The sequence below is a fragment of the Pteropus alecto genome, unplaced genomic scaffold (genome assembly GCF_000325575.1).
Source record: "Pteropus alecto unplaced genomic scaffold, ASM32557v1 scaffold20, whole genome shotgun sequence".
Lineage (NCBI taxonomy): Eukaryota > Metazoa > Chordata > Mammalia > Chiroptera > Pteropodidae > Pteropus > Pteropus alecto.
This window is the reverse complement of record NW_006436298.1, coordinates 23,483,874-23,504,175: the sequence shown is the minus strand read 5'-3', so window position 1 is coordinate 23,504,175 and position 20,302 is coordinate 23,483,874. Positions and strand designations below refer to the sequence as shown.

The window sequence follows — 20,302 nt, the reverse complement described above, 5'->3', positions numbered from 1 at the left end:
ATTAGTAACTGATTTTATAAAGTGTTTATTAAGTAGAAGATATGTACTTATATGTACTTACTGAAATTTACCTCTTAGAAACATTTAATATTTCCTTATAGCATTCTATTTATACATGTTTCCCTTTGATACAATTTGACTATGATCCCATAATATGTTTATAAACTCAATAGAAAATTTAATTTTTCTTACATTCTGTATTTTTGTGTTAGTTAAGACTAAATTTTTTTAAATTTCCAATTTACACATTTCTTTGTTTCATAACTTCTGCTTTTCAAAGTATCTGTAGAAAATTTTTTTTCAATTATTTGTTAGTGTCTCATCCAAAGACCTCCAAGGTTTGGCCTGTGCTTTCTGAGTTAAGACATGCTCCCAATCTTCCAGTTAGGTCAACCACAAAAATTAAGATATGATAGAAGGTCAGTGGAAGAAATTCATATCAAAACAACTACTCACCATGTCATTATGACAGACCGCTGTAACAAATGTGCTTCTGTTTTAACTTATGACAATTAATTGCTAAAAGTAATTTAATCTGACAGAGGCAGGGTGTTGAAAGGCTCTTGGAGATGTTAGAAAAGCGACCTTTCTGCCCATGTGCTGCCAAAAGCCATTTTTAACAAGGAGCTAAGGAAACAGTGCAACTTCTTTTGTACTTTGTTAATTAGTTATTGATTTGAAACAATGCACTTCCAAATACTGTTAAAGGAGTTAGATGCCAGCAAGGTCACCATGTGAGTCTAGTCCTGATAATATTTATAGTATATGAGCGTTCTTTGAAGCCTTTTGTTCTGTGATCGGAAAATTGAGATTGCCTGGTTTACTAAAATGGCTACAGTTTTACTTTATCATTTATCTTTTCAGTTTAAAATTTTATCTATTAATAATCTGATACTTAAGTCATACTTTATCACATGATGTATTTCTAATATTCAAAATTCTCACTTGTGGGTTTAGTCTCAAATAATTACATATTCTACAGAGAAAGTGTATGCATGCGGTTTGATTAGTGATGCCAAAGAGAACAAGAAAATATTATTTTAGTCTCAAAAAAGGAAGCAAACTAGAAATTTTAGAATTCTTTTATTGAATGTACTAGTTGATCTCTTTTTTAAGATTTGGATATTTAATTTTAGTTTCAGTGTTTTTGTCCTGTTGCTAATAGAAGTTAAATAAATGTCCTATAATTCTTTTAGAAAAGTCTTCAGATTGTTTTAAATTTCACTTCTTAATAAAGCATTGAAGTGCAAATTAAAACTGAAGGCCTTTGTACAAGTCAACTCATGAGACCCTGTGAAGATAGAAAGAGCAGAGGGAGAGTTAGGATAGCATAGGGGTTAAAAGTAGGGATTTTCAACTCAAACTTCCTGTGCTTTAATCCTGAGTTGCATTAATTAGCTGATTGAACTTGAGCAAGGTACTGAACCTCTCTGTGCCTTATCCATGTGGTGGGAACCATAACAGTACCTACCTCACAGTGTGATTATGATGATTGCATGAGTTAATACATGTAAAGTTTTTGATCAGAAGCTGGTAAATAGTAACCTCCTGATAAATGTTAGCACTATTATTACTGTAATAATTAATAATAATAAAATACAGCCCCTGCCCTTATTTTTGTATTAAGAATGCTGTATTTTAATGTTTGCAGTTTTCAATAGATAAAAATAAATATCATTTTTCTCATTTTTTTTCTCATATTTTGCTTATTAAGTAGCTTAAGGATATGTTTGCTATACATACAAAATATTAACAATAGCATGGTAAAGTTGTGCTCTGTTTGTGTTTTGTGATGCCCTTGTTTTAAAATAAAATCTGCTGATAAATGATACCAATTTATTTTACCAAAATGTGTTAAATTTTCAGTTTAATTGTAAGATGGTGAGAAATCTAGGTTTGTAGTATGTAAAATGTTTTTCTTAGGATGGAAACATTCTAAAATGCATGCTTTTTATTAAATTTTTTGTACTAATTGTGGCAAGTCGAAATTATATAGAGAGTTTAGTTCTATCTTTGTAGTATATCCAGCTACAAACAGCTATTATATGCTGTTTGCTAGCCTTTTTTTTTCATCTGTTCAACCTCCCTGTAGGATAGCAACTCTGATTCTTTTTGATTCCAAAGTTTTTACTCTGTTTTATCAAAAAAAGGTATAAATGTAGAGGTCTCCAAGATTATAACTTCCCATGTACAGATAAAGAACATGAGCATCCAAGGGGGTCAGTGAACTACTCAAAGTCATAAGGCTAGTTCAGTGGCACCATCTGGATAAGAATGGAAGCCTTCTAGTGTGTGTATGTAAATGTGTGTGTGCGCATGTGTGTGTGTGCACGTGTGTGTGAGAGAGAGCCAAGGAGAATGAGAGAATATGTTGTCTCTGGCAATTGTAAATAATCTTTCCAACTGGTTAACATGTGTCTCACAAAGTAGAAATATCAAATCATAAGCATTTACATTTTATCCACTGATGCCTAACAATTGTCCTGCCTACACAAAAGCCTCAGCTCCCAGGGCCCCCAAGAAATCTCTACATCCCTGAGGATAACCTCCCTTCCTCCTCTCCCTAAATTTCTATAAACTGTGCTATGTAATGCCTTTGTTAGAGTATACTGAAAATAATATAACTTTTTCTTGAGGACTCAGGATCGACATACGGGTTTTTGTTGTATTGTAATTATAGTTTTAGATTCAGATACAGATACTATGAGACATACTTAGCTTCTGACTATACCATTTTTTCTAGAGAATGTTCTAGACTAAACTATCTGAAATGTTTGGCATGTCTTCAGTGTGCTGTCAAAATGCTAATTACCTGTAGGGTTGTAAAATAGTCTTCTAACCTTATCCTCCCCAACACATGCACACTCATGTTCCAAAGGCATTTCTTTTGCCTCTCACTCTACTGCTTTACTGAAGCATTCATTAAATGGCAGTAGCTAGATCAGCTTTGCTGAGTGAAATACATGCGTGCTTGTAGGCCTTGGCATCACTTTCAACCTTGCCACTCTGGTTTGTCCATTCATGCACCGATTTTGCCTTAAAATAGGGAGATTATCCTGGATTACTCGGGTGGGCCCAATGTAATCTCGGATTCTTAAAAAGTGAAAGAGGGAGTCAGACATAAGTGTCAGAGAGGGAGATGTGACTATGGAAGAATGGTCAGAGAGATGCAAGGCTGCTGGCTTTGAGACGGGAGAAGGGGGCCGAAAGCCAAGAGGGCGCCCTCTAAAAGCTAGCAAAGGCAAGGAAACGGAGTTTCCCTTAGAGCCTCCAGAAAGGACACCTTGATTTTAGGCCTGTGAGACCCAAGTCAGAATTCTAATGTACGGAACTATAAGATACTAAATTTGGGAGCAATAGAAGATTTAGACAGGTGTTAAATCCTGTATTCTGAGGGAGTACTTATATATCAATAAACTATCCCTCATCCAACTTAATGTTCTACCGTCCTTGATCCAGCACCTTCATAATTTAGTCCCATGTGAACTCCCCTTGCCCCTGCCTGTAAGTATTGGCTAAGCCCTGCAATACCTTCAGTGTAGTCCTTTTCCTCCTTCAGGAGGCCCAGCAGTTTCCTGACTAGGTTATATGGTGGCTTAATCCTAGTTACTGGGCTAGAGCCAAAGGTGGAAGTGAGAGTGGAGGTGGAGGAAGTACATATCTAACAAAGGCAGTGGCTTCAGCCTCACCTTCAAGCTTGGGGAAAGCTCTAACTTTTAACTGGGAGCTGTGGGCTACTTTTGCAGGCCCTGAAGGTTCAGGGGAATCTGGGAACTTAAATGACCCAGTTTCCCCCATCCTATGTATTAGGTTCCCACTCCTTCTTAATCAGAGCCCCAACCCCACATTGCAGATATTCCAGAGCTGAGAGCTCTGCTTTTTTTTAAAGTACTGGGCCTGGTGGTTAAGTTCTTTTGTCCTCCTGCTGCAGATGAGAGCCTCTTCATATGCACACTTAGTCTTGTGCCAATTAATCACTCCCAGCCTTTCATTGCCTTTCTCCAAAGTATCTATTGTCTTTGGAAATAGCCATCCAATCCCATAGTTCCTGTAATGATGTACTTTTCAATACCAATACATGTACCTGCTGGTGTATTCCTTTCTACCAATATACACTTCCATTTATATCACTGTGAAAGTGTTTAACATTTGCAGTGCTCTTATGTGCGAGAGTTTATTTGTCTACCTACTATTGGCGTTGAGGCTGGTGAGTAGGTAATTTAGCTCCAGAATTTCTACTTTAGAGTCGAGTTTTTCAGACCATTCTCTGGAACCAGCTGTTGTAGGTCAGATTCTCTGAGAAACAGACATTTAGAAACAGAGATTTACTGGGAACTGTTCTTGGGCACAACCTGTAGGGAAGTGAAGAAGTCATTATTGGCCCTCACAGGGAGCAAAGGTAGTCCTATAAAGTTCTCTCAAATTGGGGCAAAGGAGCCGGACGCTTTTTCCCCAACACTACTGATCATTGGAAGCTGTTACCCTCCAAGAAGGAAGCATAATCATGGATCTCTTCCCCTGAAATTAATAACAGGAGAGAAGAGTTTGGGGGATCCTTAGCTGCAAGAGCTATCAGCTATCAACGCTCAAAGCAGATGGGAGAATGAGTGCTTCGGTCTTGTGGGGGTGAGAGTTTGGGGTACAGTAAAATTACAATCATTACTGTATATATTCTTAAGTGATAAAAAGACCAACATTTTATTGACCAGTGTCACCCCAATAATTGTAATTTAAAAAATAAAGAATGACATGTTTAACATTCAGAAAACAAACTGCTTCATTCTACAAAGTTGTTTTTCATGTGAACCTGGCCCACAGTACATGCTATCTACATAAGCAACACTTGTCTCTTTTTCCTAAAGACCTTTAGCAGTTTGGTTCATTGCTACAAAGAGCAGCAGCCTCAGTTATGCTTACATACAGGGAAGGATGTTAACAGTGCAGTATAAGGTAATCAGGATTACAGTTATGGGATCAGACTACCTAGGTTTGAATTCTGGCCCTGCCATATACTAGCAATTTTCTTTAATAAGTTTCTTAATCATTCTTTGCTTGTTCATCTGATTGTGGGGATAATAATAGTACCTGCCTCATAGGATTGTTGTCAGGATTAAATGAGTTAAAAGTATTTAGATCTGTGCTTGCCTCAGTATGTGCTGTTGAAGCAGTATTATGATTGCATTATAGATTGAACTAAGAGAAGAAAGCCTAAAGTTCCTTAAAGTGAATGGGATCATCAGTGTTTATTTTGTTGGAAATGCTCAGGAGCATAGTTTTGGAATCTAAGAATCTCTGTCTGCCTTCCATTCCAGGTTATACTCGTTTTGTGGCAATTATGGCCCAATCACAAAGCATTTATCACCATTTCTGTAAATAACGGGCCATAATTATTTGCTTGTCCATTTTTTTACTAACTTCTTATTAATTATTAATTAAACCCTATATTAATTATTTAAACTTTATATTCAAACAGATAAAAACAAAAAGTTTTATGTCAGCCCAATCTCACAACCATTTATTAACAGCACTTTAACATATGATTTAAAACACTAGGTAGTATAGCATAGAAGTTCAGATACTGGAACCAGGCTAGTTTGCAATCTATCAGGCTATATGACCTTGAGAAAATTAATGAATCTCTGTAAATTGGTGTGTTTAGCATATCTATGTCATAAAGTCATTGTAAAGATTGAATTACAGAAAAGATGTAGCTATTCCAAGTGATTAGTGTCCTGGGCACGATATGGTGATTCCTTAGGCTGAGATAGAGTGGAAATTGAGAGGAGTTTATGGATTCTAGAAATATTTTGGAGGATAAATTAAGTTGGGTAAATGTAAGAGATAGAGGAAGATGTCAAGGATGATTTCCTGATGTTTGGCTTGAACAACTGAATGAATGGAGTTACCACTTAACTGGATGAGAAAGACCGGAGGAAGAAAATATAATGGGGAATTGGGAAATCAGTGCAGAGTTTACTTTTAGTTTACTTAATCAGCGCATATTAAGCTTAAAATATCTGTGAAATTCAAATACGTTTGATATGGTTCTGAATCCTGATCCTCTGTCAGTTATATTCATTATGAATGTGTTCTGTTCATAACCATTTATAATTTATTAATATAGCGATATTGACAGGTAATATAACTTTGAATTTGTCTTCAAGTTTGATGGTTGTCAATAATATTTTGACATCTAAAATGTAGAGAAAAATTTATAGTTTCAAGGTATCTCTAGTTTATGGATTCTTTTGTCTATTTTCATTGTTTAAGGTTATGAAATTGCCATTTTTAAGGTCAAAAACGTCTAGTATTGGTAACTTCATATGGTCAATATTTAGAGGCCAAATAATGTTTATTTTTTAAGGTGTTTTCATTATATGTATGCTATACCAATCATCATTAAATACAAATGCATATACTTTAAAAAAGATACCATGTTTCAGATATGCCAAAAAGAAGATAAATTTTTATTAGATTTATTGGGGCAACATTGGTTAATAAAATTATATAGGTTTCAAATGTGCAATTCAATAATACATCCTATGTACATTGCATTGTGTGTTCACCACCCAGAGTAATTTTCTTCCATCACCATATATTTGATCCCCTTTACCCTTATCTACCTCAAATTTTTAATCCAAATGATTTAACTGGATTAAAATAAAAAATTACATCCCATGTGACATTATAAAGTATATTTTATGCATAACTGTTCTTATAAATGCTTTGTTCTATACTAATGTATAATTTATATTTTGTTTGTTTATAAAAGAGTTAACAGAATAATCTAAAAGTTTAAAGCTAAAGCATAAATTTTTGTTGTGTATGCCTTTCTGGATTAGAGCCATATGGTCCTTGTGTTTCATTTCTTCTGGAAGGATACCCTACTGGCCAGTTCCTAAAAATATAAATTTTCTTTCATCTTATACCTGTGGATTGGTTAGGAGCAAGATGGTAACTTACATTTTTGTATCCTCATAAATCTATCTGACTTGGATATCTGCCTCCCATTTGGATTTTATTGAGCTGTATTTTACCTAATGAAAAGTCTTAGCTTTTTAAAAGAAATAACTTTGATTTGTAAATTTTGTCATAAAATTATATAGATTTTTATTAGTGTTTTTTCTCCAGTCAATGTCTCCAGCGTGAACAGCAAGTCAGTAGTAGTACTAAGGGCAGCTGGTGAGGCAGTGTGTGTTGGCGTGGGGGTTGACATATGTGATACAATTGAAATTAGTGACATAAGTATGTGAGAGTTTAAAGTTTAAAGTAAAAAATGGTGGATTTTTTTATTCACAAATTTTCTTAGTTGTTATACTTACCAATACAATCACAGAAAGATTTATAAGAAGTAAAATAAAACAATTTTGAAGTTTTGATTTTAAAATTAAGCATTTTAAAAACTTTTAAATTCATTAAATTTTCATTTTGCTTTTCCTAAAATCAGTTATAAGTTTAAAGTATATATTATAGATGCACTTATTTTATAACTTTGTAGCAACAGGTTAGCCAAAGAAAAACCTGTCAAATTTGGCAGTGGTTCAGAAAATATGTGAACCTGTCACCGTAAGCAGTCTCAAAGGGCGAAATGCTTTACAGGAGCTAATTAACCTTAGAAAATAATTACACAAATATGCAAATGTTGTTTAGATAATTCCATGTGTTATCAGCTCAGGTAGTCCATCATAAATGCAGACCTTGCAATGCCTAGGTAGTAGAATCTGGCATAGTTGATAAGGCTTTGGTTATTGCATCACTTCTGTTTGGCATTTAACAATTAATGATGGCAAAAATACATCAGGAAATTCAGCCTGTACTCTGAATACAGCCGAATTCCACAGTATAAATATCCTATGCATTCTGCCACCAACAAACTGTAATTAATGGATTTACTTCCTTTCTTTCATGCACTTTGCGCTTTTGCAAATTCTAAAATCACCCAGCTTGAAGTTACTCAATACAAAATGCACTCTAATGTGAAATTCATGGAGAAACCTGTAGAGTAGATTTAGTATGTTTGCATTTCTGTAATTAATTCATATTGGAAAGTCTTTCCTATTAAAATCTGTTTGGTCTCAAAATACAATGCTATAATACATATCCTCCAGATTATGGTTTATAAATGTACAATGATTGTGGACATAATGTGGGCTGCGGGTTGGAATGACACAAATTTACCTTGGAATAGCATCACCTCATTTATAAGACTGGGGTTTTAGTAATTCAGTGTCAGAAATCTATATTAAAAACTACTTCAGGTGTATTAATTCCTGTGCTATCATTATTATACTCAACTGTTGTAGGAGGAAGTAAATATTTGGCAGAATTTATTACATCTTAAAATGATGGAGATGCGGCTCTCTTAAACACTGGATAATAAAAAGCCATCATTTTGTGAAAGCCTTGGGAAATAGTCACATAATGAAAACCAAGTTTTTTATAGCTAAGGTTTATCTTTATTACCTATTTTTTAAAATAATATTTTGAATAAAACTATTTAATTGTATGTCACCAGTCTTTCAAAAAATGGAATTCACATAGCATCATTAACTTTCTTTTGATGGTTTGGGATCACTATTGTTCCTGTCAGTTACCATGCACCACTGCTCTCATGTTGCTGGGTAACAATCGTCTCAGATTATTGTGCTCTATGTGCTCTTCTAATTTTTTTGGTTTTTCTGTTTCTTCAGTTATTATGAAACTTTCAGCTATCAATTCTTATTCTTAAACCTATTTGAAACAACTTTTTCAATTTTCTGCTTGTAAATACATGGTGGTTTAGACCAGGTCTTAAAATTTGTGAGATATGAAGGCGTAAAGACCTGGTTCAGATACTGATTCTCCCCAAGAAGCCAGCAGTAATCATTCAGTAGAATTTCTGATTTTTTTTATTGTTTGCTTATTTTATTATAAAAAGCATGCACTTTGTAGAAATTTTGGAACGTTCAGAAAAATGTAAAGAAGCTAAAAATAGAAAATATTCATAATCCCACAATCCATAGACAGCTCAGCTGCTTTTTAACATTTTTATTTGATTCCTTCTAGTCTTTTTCAAGCCTTTCAACATAGTGAAAATTGTAGCACATATAAAATTAGATGAAATGCATGTATTACTTTGTAAATTCATTGAATAACTATATAACATTTCCTTAGATAAAGTGTAATTTACTTAAATATTTATTTCTGCGTTATTGGACACTTAAGCTTTATCCAGATGTTTGCTGTTATAAGTGAGACAGTGATAAACATCTTTGAGCTTCAATCATTTGCCACATTCCAGATTATTAGAAGCTAGATTCCTGAAATGGAGTTTAAGCTTCTTTGACTTGGATTTTGAAACGCACTTCATATTTTGTCAACAGTATTGTTGCCGATAGCCCTAGCATTCTTAGTCATTTATTAAATGCCTATAGCATGCCTTGTATATATAGTTTGAATCTAAAAGTGTATCTTTCTTCAAATTGCTTATATTCTAAAAGGAAGGAGAAGTGACATGGCAGATTAAAGATTGAGAAGAATAATTGAAATAGTGCAAGATTCCATTTGAACTATCATGGCTAATAGTAGAGCTAACAGGTAAACTTGAGCCTACAAAATTTTGCAGTTTTAACAAAGGCAGGATAATAATACATGTAAATAGGTATAAATACTTTCTACATATTTCTTGTAGGATGATGTGGGTCAAAGGTTAGCAAAATCCTTTCCCCATCTGCATGAGAATCTGACTTTCAATTAGCTTTCTAGCTCTATGTCACTGGAAGACATATGATGGTGTCTTAGGTTGTTTTTCCCAGGTAACAGATTCTGAAGTTCGATGCAGGAAGTTTGTTGGGGAGTTCTTTTGGGATCAGTACCCACAGGGGAGAGAGAAAAAAGAATCTGGAGGAGCTGAACTGCAGTATAGTTACAGCAAAGGCCTCATCTAAATCTGTGGTGATCTCTGGATCTGGGATGGCTCTTCAGAGATGTCCTGCCTTGAGGCAAGAGATAAGGTCTTTATAGATCCACATCATCTTAACCAGTCATTGGATGTATGTTGCCTGAGAAGTGGGATTATAACTTTAGGCAAGATAGATTTTTTTTTTTTTTTTGCCTGTGAGCCATTCCTGGAGAGTTAAAGCTATCAAGTGCCAAAAATGGCACAGCTCAGGAAATGAGTACCATATAACTAAAAGAGGTTCTGGGAAGCATCCCATAGTATTCACTCTAGGTGGATGGTTGCTAGGCAACATTGCCTATGGTAAACTGCTTCTGGATTAGAAGGAGATAATAAACTATAAATACCATAGCTTCGATCTTCCCCATGGTAGTAATTCTTGTAATTGGGCATGTCCCTTACAGGCAGGAACCCTGGAAGCCATGCTTATGAAGTTCTTGCAAGTATTGGGTATAAGACTTTTAAGTCAGTATAACTCGTGCATCTGCCCAAGGCGAATCTGATTCCCTCACTCCTGAGCTAGCACCCTCTGGCCAAAGAGAGTAACTCCTGGAAGGCTATATGGTCTGCTACAGGAACTGCTGCAAGGCTCCCACTGAAAAGGAATATCTGGTGCTGCCCTGATGGCAAACTGTCATTACTACTTATCTCTTTGGGCCAATGGATGTCGTGTGGCCTAAATAGTCTTGTGTAATTGTTGAGTCATGCTTATAGCTGACCCCTATGGGGGTACTGTAGACATTTTTTTTTCAATTGGGTCTCACTTTTTAGAATATTTGGTTTCAAAATCTAAAACAAAAGAATAATTTGATGACCTTCAAGTCAGACTGAAGATATTTAAGTAGTCGGGACACATGGATACTTGAGGTTTCTTTTTTCCTACATGACAAGTCACTGTTAACACATATTGTCTCCACAAAGCATGGACAAAACGACTCAGATACAATACTAATCTCTAAAAACAGAAGTCTTTATATGTGATTAGTAGAAAGAACTGTCGGTTCTTAGCTCTCCTTTAGTCATAGATGGGTCATTTGGGCCTGGTTGGCAGTTTCACATATCCTATGAGTCACAAAGTTTTGCTAATTCTTCCCTTGTAATGACTCATTCTCTCCGTGCCTTTCCATTTATTCTGCTATCACCCTGAGTAGTATTTATAGTCTTTATCACTTCATATATGGATTACTGAACATGCTACCTCTGCCTTTTGGTTTTGTCTTATCTGAGCTGCATCAGATAAGAGATCCCAGATTAAATTCCATGATAGAGTTTCCTCTTGACTTTCAGACTATTAATGTGTAAACCAGACTTTCCTAGAGCCTAAATAAGCTCCCTGGAAATAGTGAGAAAGAAGGCTGAAAAGATGTTAGCTAAGAAGTGCCACTTATTTTATAGGCAATGGGAACCCTTTCAGTAAATGACCTTTCAGGCAGGAGAGTGGTCAGTCAGAGCTGGTCTTCAGGAAGATTGATCTGGCAACAGAGTAAAGACTAGAAGAAGTGAGACTAGTTAAGAATCTATTATACAAGAACCCAACTTGAGGTGGGAATGGGAAGGATGGGACAGATAGGATCTCAACAGTATAAAGAAAGAATTGGCGACTGTGAGAAGAAAGCGAGGAGGACCTCACTGAGTTCAGATCATATGGATTTATAATGGGCATGTTAGATTTGGTGTCAAGACAGTCTGTCAGAAATAAATACACACTACTGCTCCTTATATCTTTATGCAAACACATTAAAAGACCAGGATCGTGGCTTACTTCTTATCATCCTTACACCTCCACTTCCAGCACAGAGCCTAATGGGAACAGTAATCTAATCTCCTATATTTTTTTATTCTCTCCGTATATAGAAGAATGTTTAGGACCATAACATGTATTTAAGATTGTTCTGCCGACTATCAGCAGGTAGAAACTGATATCTGTCTTTCTGTTTTGTTTTTACATTTCCTTCATTGTGAGATAAAACTAGGGTGACCAGGTGTCTGAGTTTTCTCTGCATAGTCCCATGTAGACCTGTTCTCCCACTACAACTGCCACAATAATACTCTTCTTTACTCTCAAAGGTTTGTACAGTAAATTCTATGGTCACTCTAGGCATGTATACAGAAAAGCACTAAATATGTATGTCAGTTTAACTATAACTATAAAGAACACACTGTGTAACCACCACCCTAGTTAAGAAATGAAACACTGCCAGCCACTAGAACTGTATTTCCCAATTACAACTCGGTCTCTCTTCTTTAGAGTTAACCACTATCATGATTTTTATGATAACCATTTTCCTACTTTTTAAACTAATAAAACTAATGAAAGCTAAATTATTAAAGCCAAAAATGCCATTTATTGATTTCCTTCCACTTATTATATTTATTTTGTATACTTTAAGTGTGGGTAATTTCATATTTATGTTACTAATAGTTATCTTTGAAAATATATTTGTATTTTAGTATATGACTACAAGGTTGTAAGTAGTCATCCTGAAGATAAATGTTGCATTTTCATTATTTATTTGTTATTCTAAGATTTCATGAACAAGACACAGCTCTTGGCCTCAAGAATTTGATAATCTAACAAGCAATCGCCATAGAAATCATGTAGTGCAATAATGTTGTGCAGGCACAAGACATTGTTGTAGGACATTACCTAGCCTTGGCGATGATCAGGAAGACTTTCCATATAAGGTGATGTCTCATTTGAGTTTTGAAGATAAGTAGGAATTATGCAGGTGAAGGTGGTGGGTGAAGTGAAAGCACAGCACACAGGGGTCACTTTCCAAACAAAAGAAATAGACAAAAAAAGCATGACACAATTAGGTTAAAGCAAGATGTTCCCTGCAGTTGGAACACAGAGAGCATTCTCCGTGATCTCTCATGATGGGGAGAGGGTGTTTTTTGGCTCATCGTATTTTTCAGGGCCGTGGTGACAGATACAGTTTGAGACAGAAGGTAGATCATGAATGGACTCGATGTCTTACTGAGTTCGAACTTGATCCTGAGGTCAGTGAAGAAGCTTTGAAGGGCTCTAAGCAGGAAGTGAGTGATGTGGAAACATGATCATGTTTGGATTTTTGACAGGTTGTTCTCACTACAGAATTAGAGAGAAAGTATATAAACGGGCAATTCTAGAAGCAGGGAAAATGGGCTGGAGACTCTTGCCATCATCCACGTGTTAAATGATGGCGGCATGAGCTAAGCTAGAGCAAATGAGAGTGGTGAGAAGTGGCTGGATTTAAGAGATAGTTGGGGACAGAATTAACAGCACTTTAATGATTGATTATAGGTGGAGTTTGAGGGAGAGAGAAATAAGAGATGATGTTCAGATTTCAGTTGGAGATGAGGGGTAAAAACAATGACATGGGTTTGTAGAGGAATTTTTAGCAGAGCTTTGAATTAGTTGAGTTTGAACTAGCTGTGGGACATACAAAAGGAAATGACCTTGTGTCTAGAGCTCTGGAAATTTAAGGGGAGACAGACATTAGGGAACACGAGCTTCTTTGTGGCAAATGAATCCATTCATATGGACCTTAATATGATAGTATAAAATTTCTGAGATGGAAATTTCATTGTATAATATCATGACATTCTTAGGGAATTTAGTCTTTTGGTGTTAAAGCTTCCAAGAAATATTCATACAAAACATTTTCATGATCTGTTTTAATTTTTAGCAGTTTGTTTTTTAATTGGTATTATTTAGCTCTTTGGGGGTTTTTATTTATTTTTCACATTATCCAGGTTTTATTACAATATGTGCCAGCTATAGAAATAAACACAACAAAATGAAGTTATTATAGCACTTTCGAAATTAAAGCAAAATGCGTACATTTATTAAGGTTTAGGAATTTAGGAGAAATGTAAAAGACCCTGAGTTTATGTCTCATAATAAGATTTGTATAGAAAATTCTTTTAGAAAAAAAGATATATTTTTAAATAATATAAATGGAAAATACTTGTTGCTAATTTTCTGCTTATTTTCAGGATACAGAGATAGTTAAAATTTTATAAATCAAATAATTTAGGTATATGTATAATATAAATATTTTCAGATACACATAAAGAAATCATCTGAATTTTTTAGCATTATACTATATCATAAGAACACTATAATTTTCTGCTATACAATTCTGATGTACTTAGATATATTTTAATATCTCAGCTATACACAGAATGCAATTTTTCCTCAAAAATGTGCTTATTTTAAATATTTTGTTTCAGATTATAGTAGCAGTTAAATTAGCAGTAATTTTCTAATAATTTAATACTAATTTATTCTCTAATTTGAATTTTCAATATAGTTCTTTTGTATTGTTATTTTGAATAAGCTATAACTACCTTATTTTTTATGCTACATAAGCATAAAAATTTAATTTTTGATTACTATGATAGTAATTAGATACAGTATGTAATACATAATATTTGTTTTTTTTTTTAATAGGAAAATGGTTCTCCTGAAGAACATGCGATCTATGTGTGGGACCATTTTATAGCCAGGTCTGCAGCTGAGAATGTATTTTTTGTTGCTCACAGCTATGGAGGACTTGCTTTTGTTGAACTGGTAAGTGCACATTTAACTCTTTTTAATTCCCAAACTTCTTATAGGTTTATCTCCTTCATTCTATTTTTGTTGGTATCTTTAAATTATTTTATAAAGATTGAAAATCATGTATTTTGAGTAAATAATTTTATGATGTTTAAAAAGAATAAACTTATTTTATTCTGGCAAAGCTTTTAAATGCTAACCCGAAAGCTTTTTGCCTGTTCCTTATTTACATATTACTTTTTTTATTCTACATTATAGCCCCAGTTTCCATACAGTTTATGATACTTATGTTTGCTGTTTTATATGTACACCATTGAAGGATATATTATCTGTTAAGTGTTAAAAATTTCAGGAGATCCTTTTGAATAGTCAGGAATATTTTGATAATCTTTGCCTGACTTTTATCTCTACACCTTAATACTTGGTCAGAATCTGTATAATTAGTATTAAAAATACCAGAAAGCTTCTATTAAACTGTTTCTAAGCAGAACTCATGGCTTGGCTAAAAAATCTTTGCATTTCAAAATAATATGATTCTTGGAGTTAATATAATAGATACATGATAGAAAAAGTTATCAAGATTTCTGAATTTTGTCTGTATTATATGTAATACTGCAAGTACCATACCTTGTGCCAATATGAATGATATGAAATATAATCAGTACTAACAATGCACTGTGAAGAATTTGTGCCTCCATATTCATAACCCCTTAATCACGGGGAGATACCAGTGCTATAATGAAATGATTAATTGGATTAAAATGCATTTGACACTTTTAAATCCAAATAATCTAAAGTGGACATTAAAAGCAGGCACAGCATTGATTGTCTAATTTTTATGTTTCTAAACTTTGCTATGTATTTCTCTTTTCGTGGAAGTTAAATATATTCCGATGGCCTTTTCAGCTTCCCCATACCTTATTGCTTACCCACATAATTTAGATATAAAACTGATGGTGACACCTGAGAATAATTTTGCTGACCTAAATTTACAAATGCTCATGTTCTCTTAAGATCAAAAATAAGTTAAATCGTTAATTTCTTAAATTGATTTCACTCTTTAGAAATGATTTCAAGTACTTCTAACTGCTTAATTTATTATAATATATAATGGATATTTACAGATAGCTAACATACTAGTATGACATACTTTCTAAAATGTGAATGTTGTCTTTTAAATAGTTCTTTTAACCTTACAGATATAGATATATACAGATATATATACACACATACACATATATATAGTTTTTATAAATGTAGCTTATGTTTTTTGCAAGCCATTAAAGTTACTTAAGCATGAAATTTCATTGACACTAGCAGTAATAACTTAAAATATATCTGAAAGCCTATGAAACTAATCTAATTTCAGATTTCTATAAAACAAATTCTTTTTTTTTTTTTTCACTTTAAGACAGTTTTTAAAAATCTGTTGTACATCAAATGTGTAATTTAAGTGAATTTTGGACAATTTTTAAAGTGAACTTAAGATGCCAGAATAACAGATGACCAGTGTGTCAGTCCTATTTTGCCTGTCCTTCTTGTCACACACTGGTGGATATTTCTCCACTTTTGTTCAACTTTAATATAAAGCACACAGATGTTTCAGAACAAGACTTGACTTCTGACCTTGAGGCTATTAGGGTCAGGGTCCTCAGGGCCTGTGAAATTATCACAAGCTGAGCTAAAGTTTTTCTCCATCGCAGGAAGTAACCAGTAAGTAAGAAGTTAAAAAGGAGCTTTGTCAGAGAGACAAGATGGTCTCAGTAAGGGTCAGCTTCTGTAGTCTGCTATCTCTGCAGGAGGTGCATGCATGGGAGGAGGAATATAATATAACCACTGGCACATCACATATCTGTCAGGCAACACCAGGCCTGAGAAGTCTATTTCATGTAACATACCTTGTTTAGGTTTTAAAATATTAATGGCAATCATCTCAACTTCCTATATTTGCTACTTTTTGTGAGGTAACTTTGATGGAGGTATACAGTGGGATGTACAGATGGTTGCAACTAAAGAAAAAGTGGTTCCTGACCTAATAGTATGGATTCCTCTCAACAAATATCATTGTACACTGATGAATTTTACCATAAATTTTGCCACAGCTTGATTAATATATATAAGTCCATTATTTCTACTTAATTTCAAAAGAGTTTTTAAAACATAGCATTGATGAAGAAACAAAAAAAAATTGAAATATTTTTAAACATTTTGGTTTTGCCTAAAGCAGAATTATGTTCTTAACCTAGTCTTCCCAATATTCTTAGGGGAAAATTCATAATGTTTAAAATATTGACAAATATTCTCTCAGGATTTTTCATCATAAGTATAATATATGAAATTGTTTTATTTGGATTCAAAATTTTAATATTAACTTTATAAGAAAGTAAATTGTGAAAATCTTAAATTATGGTTTAGGTTCGTTGTCTCAATAGTACATTATACATATCAGCTGTTAAATCCTTTGGATTTCAGAAAAGTTTAACTTTTTAAAAGTTGTCATAAAATTGTGCTCCTGATTAAAATCTCTATGCACGCACACGCACGTGCACACACACACACACACACACACACACACACACACACACACACACACACAACAGAATAGTCCTAATTTGTAACATTATGTTTGAATGCTTAGAGATTGTTTTTCTACCATTCTCATACAAATGCACATTCTTTTATTTTAGGTCATAAATTTTAAGAAAATTTATTTTAAATGTAAACTGTGTGGATAGTACAGTTTCAATAATACATGCAAATACTTATAGTGCTTTTGTTTGAAAAAATGGGTACCAGTTAAGACATATTCTAAAATGTATCACCATTTCCTAAATTAAAATTGTTTATAATTGTAGTTTAAAATTAAATGTGCTGCTAATAGAGAGACCTGAAAACAAATTACTTTTAGAGCTCAAAATAGTTGTAGAGCTTTTATATTTTACTAGTTGTTTTTGAAAACTGAGAACGTAATTTATGATTTTATTCTACCTGGAAGTATTGAATTTCTCCTGAAGAATACATTATAGTTAAGAGATTTATTTTCAAAACCAATGTTAATTTTATGGTAGTAAATTGTAGAACCTGATCAGATCTAACCTTATAAAAACAGTATCTAGTTTACTACAATAAAGAGAAAAGTAATACTAAAAATATGCCTTTCACTGCTTTTATTTTCATCATATGGTAACAGCTCAAGTTTCCAATTCTCCAAACTCTCTGTGATCCTAGTAAAAATAGACATTGATACAACAGCTCTGTAGCAGTTCCAGCATTCAGTCATTAGAGGCAAAAAGGAAGAACTATTTATTTTATGAATTAATAATCAGCTTTTTAAAGTAATATATCTGCCCTGTGCTATCTTTTCTGTGTATTTAAAATAATGCCAATATAAAAAATAATGTCAGTATATAAAGTTACTCTTATTAAACCATCATTTACAAAGCCTTGCATTTCTGTGTTCTAAATTGTTTTATACAGGGATAGAATTGATAGTCATAATCAAAATGCATTTGCCAAATTCATTTAGGAAGACATCTACAAGTAATGCAGCTTACTTTTGCCTTGTATTGGTTGTTTAAATTTTGACTTCATTTGTTAGAAATTAATTGTCCTTAAAAAACAGTACAGTTTTAAGTTTTTTCACCATCTCTTTCACCAGCCATTTTGATGAGGTGATTCCATTTCTTCCATTGTTGGTCATTTCATAGTGCTTTGGTCTCGTCTTTCTAGGTGATAATTTGACAAAATCAAGCAACCTTAAAATTTTCTTTTATTTGGAAATTAATTAGCTTTTCCTGTCAAGGCCCAGTTTCTAATCTCAACTTACTTTTTCTATTTGCAGTGCTCAATAAATCAGTTTGCATTCAAATTTCTTATCCTTAGTTAAATTGAGGGTCGGTATATTTTATAAAACACATTAAACAATTGTAACAAATATTTCATTAGTTTATTGAAATCACCTCATCTGATATGAAATTAGTATTTTCTAATTAATTTCCTTTTTCATGTTATTAATGGTATACGCACAACCACCATTAAAAACATCACTTAGAAATGTGTGAAAACTGTTCCTTTTGAAAATATATCTCTACCCACTTTTGATTTTGGTTTCTCCATGCTTGTCAGCACTTGATTGGCACCTCACTTGCATGTGAATTAAGGAATGAAGGGGACTCTATTTTCCTGCCATTGTTCCATGCTGGGCTCCCTAGCCTCCAGGCAGCCTAAGCTGACCTTCAGCAGCTGATAGGGGACTATTTTTTGGAGGTAACTCTATGAGGACACTCAACCTCAGTCTACTCTGAGTTGATCTTTTAAAATTGCCTAGAGCAAGATTTGGATTTATATAGAAGAGAAAATGGAATGAGTCTAAAAGAATTAGGAAAGGTAGAATGGGGTGGGGCGGGGAGTGGGGAGCGATAAACCAAATAAAAATTGAGCCATAATAGTATCGAAATAATTCAGGCCAAAAATGCTTCTTACAAACCTCCTTTAAAGTGTAGGTAATTCACCAAAAATAAACTTAACCATTTGTAATATAAATTGAATTTCTGAATTGGCTGCCTACATGATAAAAATTTCTCTCCTGACTAGATTTTTTCATAAAGTATTTCTAGTTAACTCATTTTTTTTATAGTATTAATATGTTTCACGGTTTTAAACTTTAGTACATGCTAATTTGCTTTTTTAATTTATCTTTTATCTCTAAATATTATATTGCCCTTATTCTCCTTACCCTAAATTTGAGAGCAGTATATGTTACAACCTGAGCAGCCTTAAATATCTGCACAGTTAATTGACTGATATATAGAATAAGCATTAACAATAACTTTTTTACTAATTAAATTTATTCATTCTTCCTACCCTCCATTTGAATATTGACTAATCTGCCTAATCAGTTCTTTCACATTACACAGTATTACCCTTTTGGTTAGTCTCGTATAGTCTCCTCTCTGATGATGTCCCCAGCTGTCAAGCTGACTGAGAAGATTGCTTCTCTATCACTCACTCTTCAAAGTATAGTCTTCTCAATCAAAGAGGAAAATTATTATAAACCGAGATGTAATTGCATCCTCATAATGTTATGTGGCATCATATGGAATCAGTCTAGGAAACTTTCCACTTCATCCCCAATCATGAGTTTATCATTACTTTTTAATTAATAATTAACTCACTTTTGCTTGTTTCCATTTTTTAACTTTATAAAAATATTTTGAAATATAATATATATCTTTATTGAGATATAATTGAGAATTGTTGAGTTTTGTTGAGATATAATCAATCACATACTTTAAAATTTATTTTTTAACGTGTACAACTCAGTGGTTTTTAGTATATTCACAGAATTATACAACCATCACCACTATCTAATCTTAGAACATATGGACCCCAAAAGAAAGTCCATATTACAATCCTTTATTCATTTCTACTTGCATCATCATTTTACTATTGAGCTGTAAGAGTTGTTATATTCTGGATACCAGTCCCTTATCGGATACATGGTTTGCAGATATATTCACCCATTCTGTGGGTTATTTTTTCACTTTCTTGATGGTGTCCTTTGAAGTACAGAAGTTTTGTTTTTTTTTTTTTTTAATTTTTATGAAGTCCAATTTATACAGATTTTGTTTTTGCCACTTGAGTTAATTTTCGTACATTGTATGAAGTTCAGGTCCAACTTAATTCTTTTATACATGGATATTCCATTGTCTCAGTACTATTTGTTGAAAAGACTATTCCTTCCCCTTCCATTTGTGTCAGTACCCTTGACTGTAGATATAAGGGCTTGCTTCTGGACTCAGTTTTATTCCATTGGTATAGTCCTG

At 33.5% G+C, this 20,302-nt stretch overlaps 1 protein-coding gene across 6 annotated transcripts in view; it reads left to right on the top strand.

Moving 5' to 3' along the window:
- Positions 1-20,302, top strand: part of FAM172A (family with sequence similarity 172 member A) — a 360,652-nt gene that overhangs the window by 168,669 nt on the left and 171,681 nt on the right. For all 6 annotated transcript variants that reach the window (XM_015590525.2, XM_006913219.3, XM_015590523.2 and 3 more), the window contains one exon: positions 14,373-14,492. In XM_015590525.2, the coding sequence (XP_015446011.1) occupies positions 14,373-14,492 (120 nt within the window). The remainder of the gene's footprint in view (positions 1-14,372; positions 14,493-20,302) is intronic.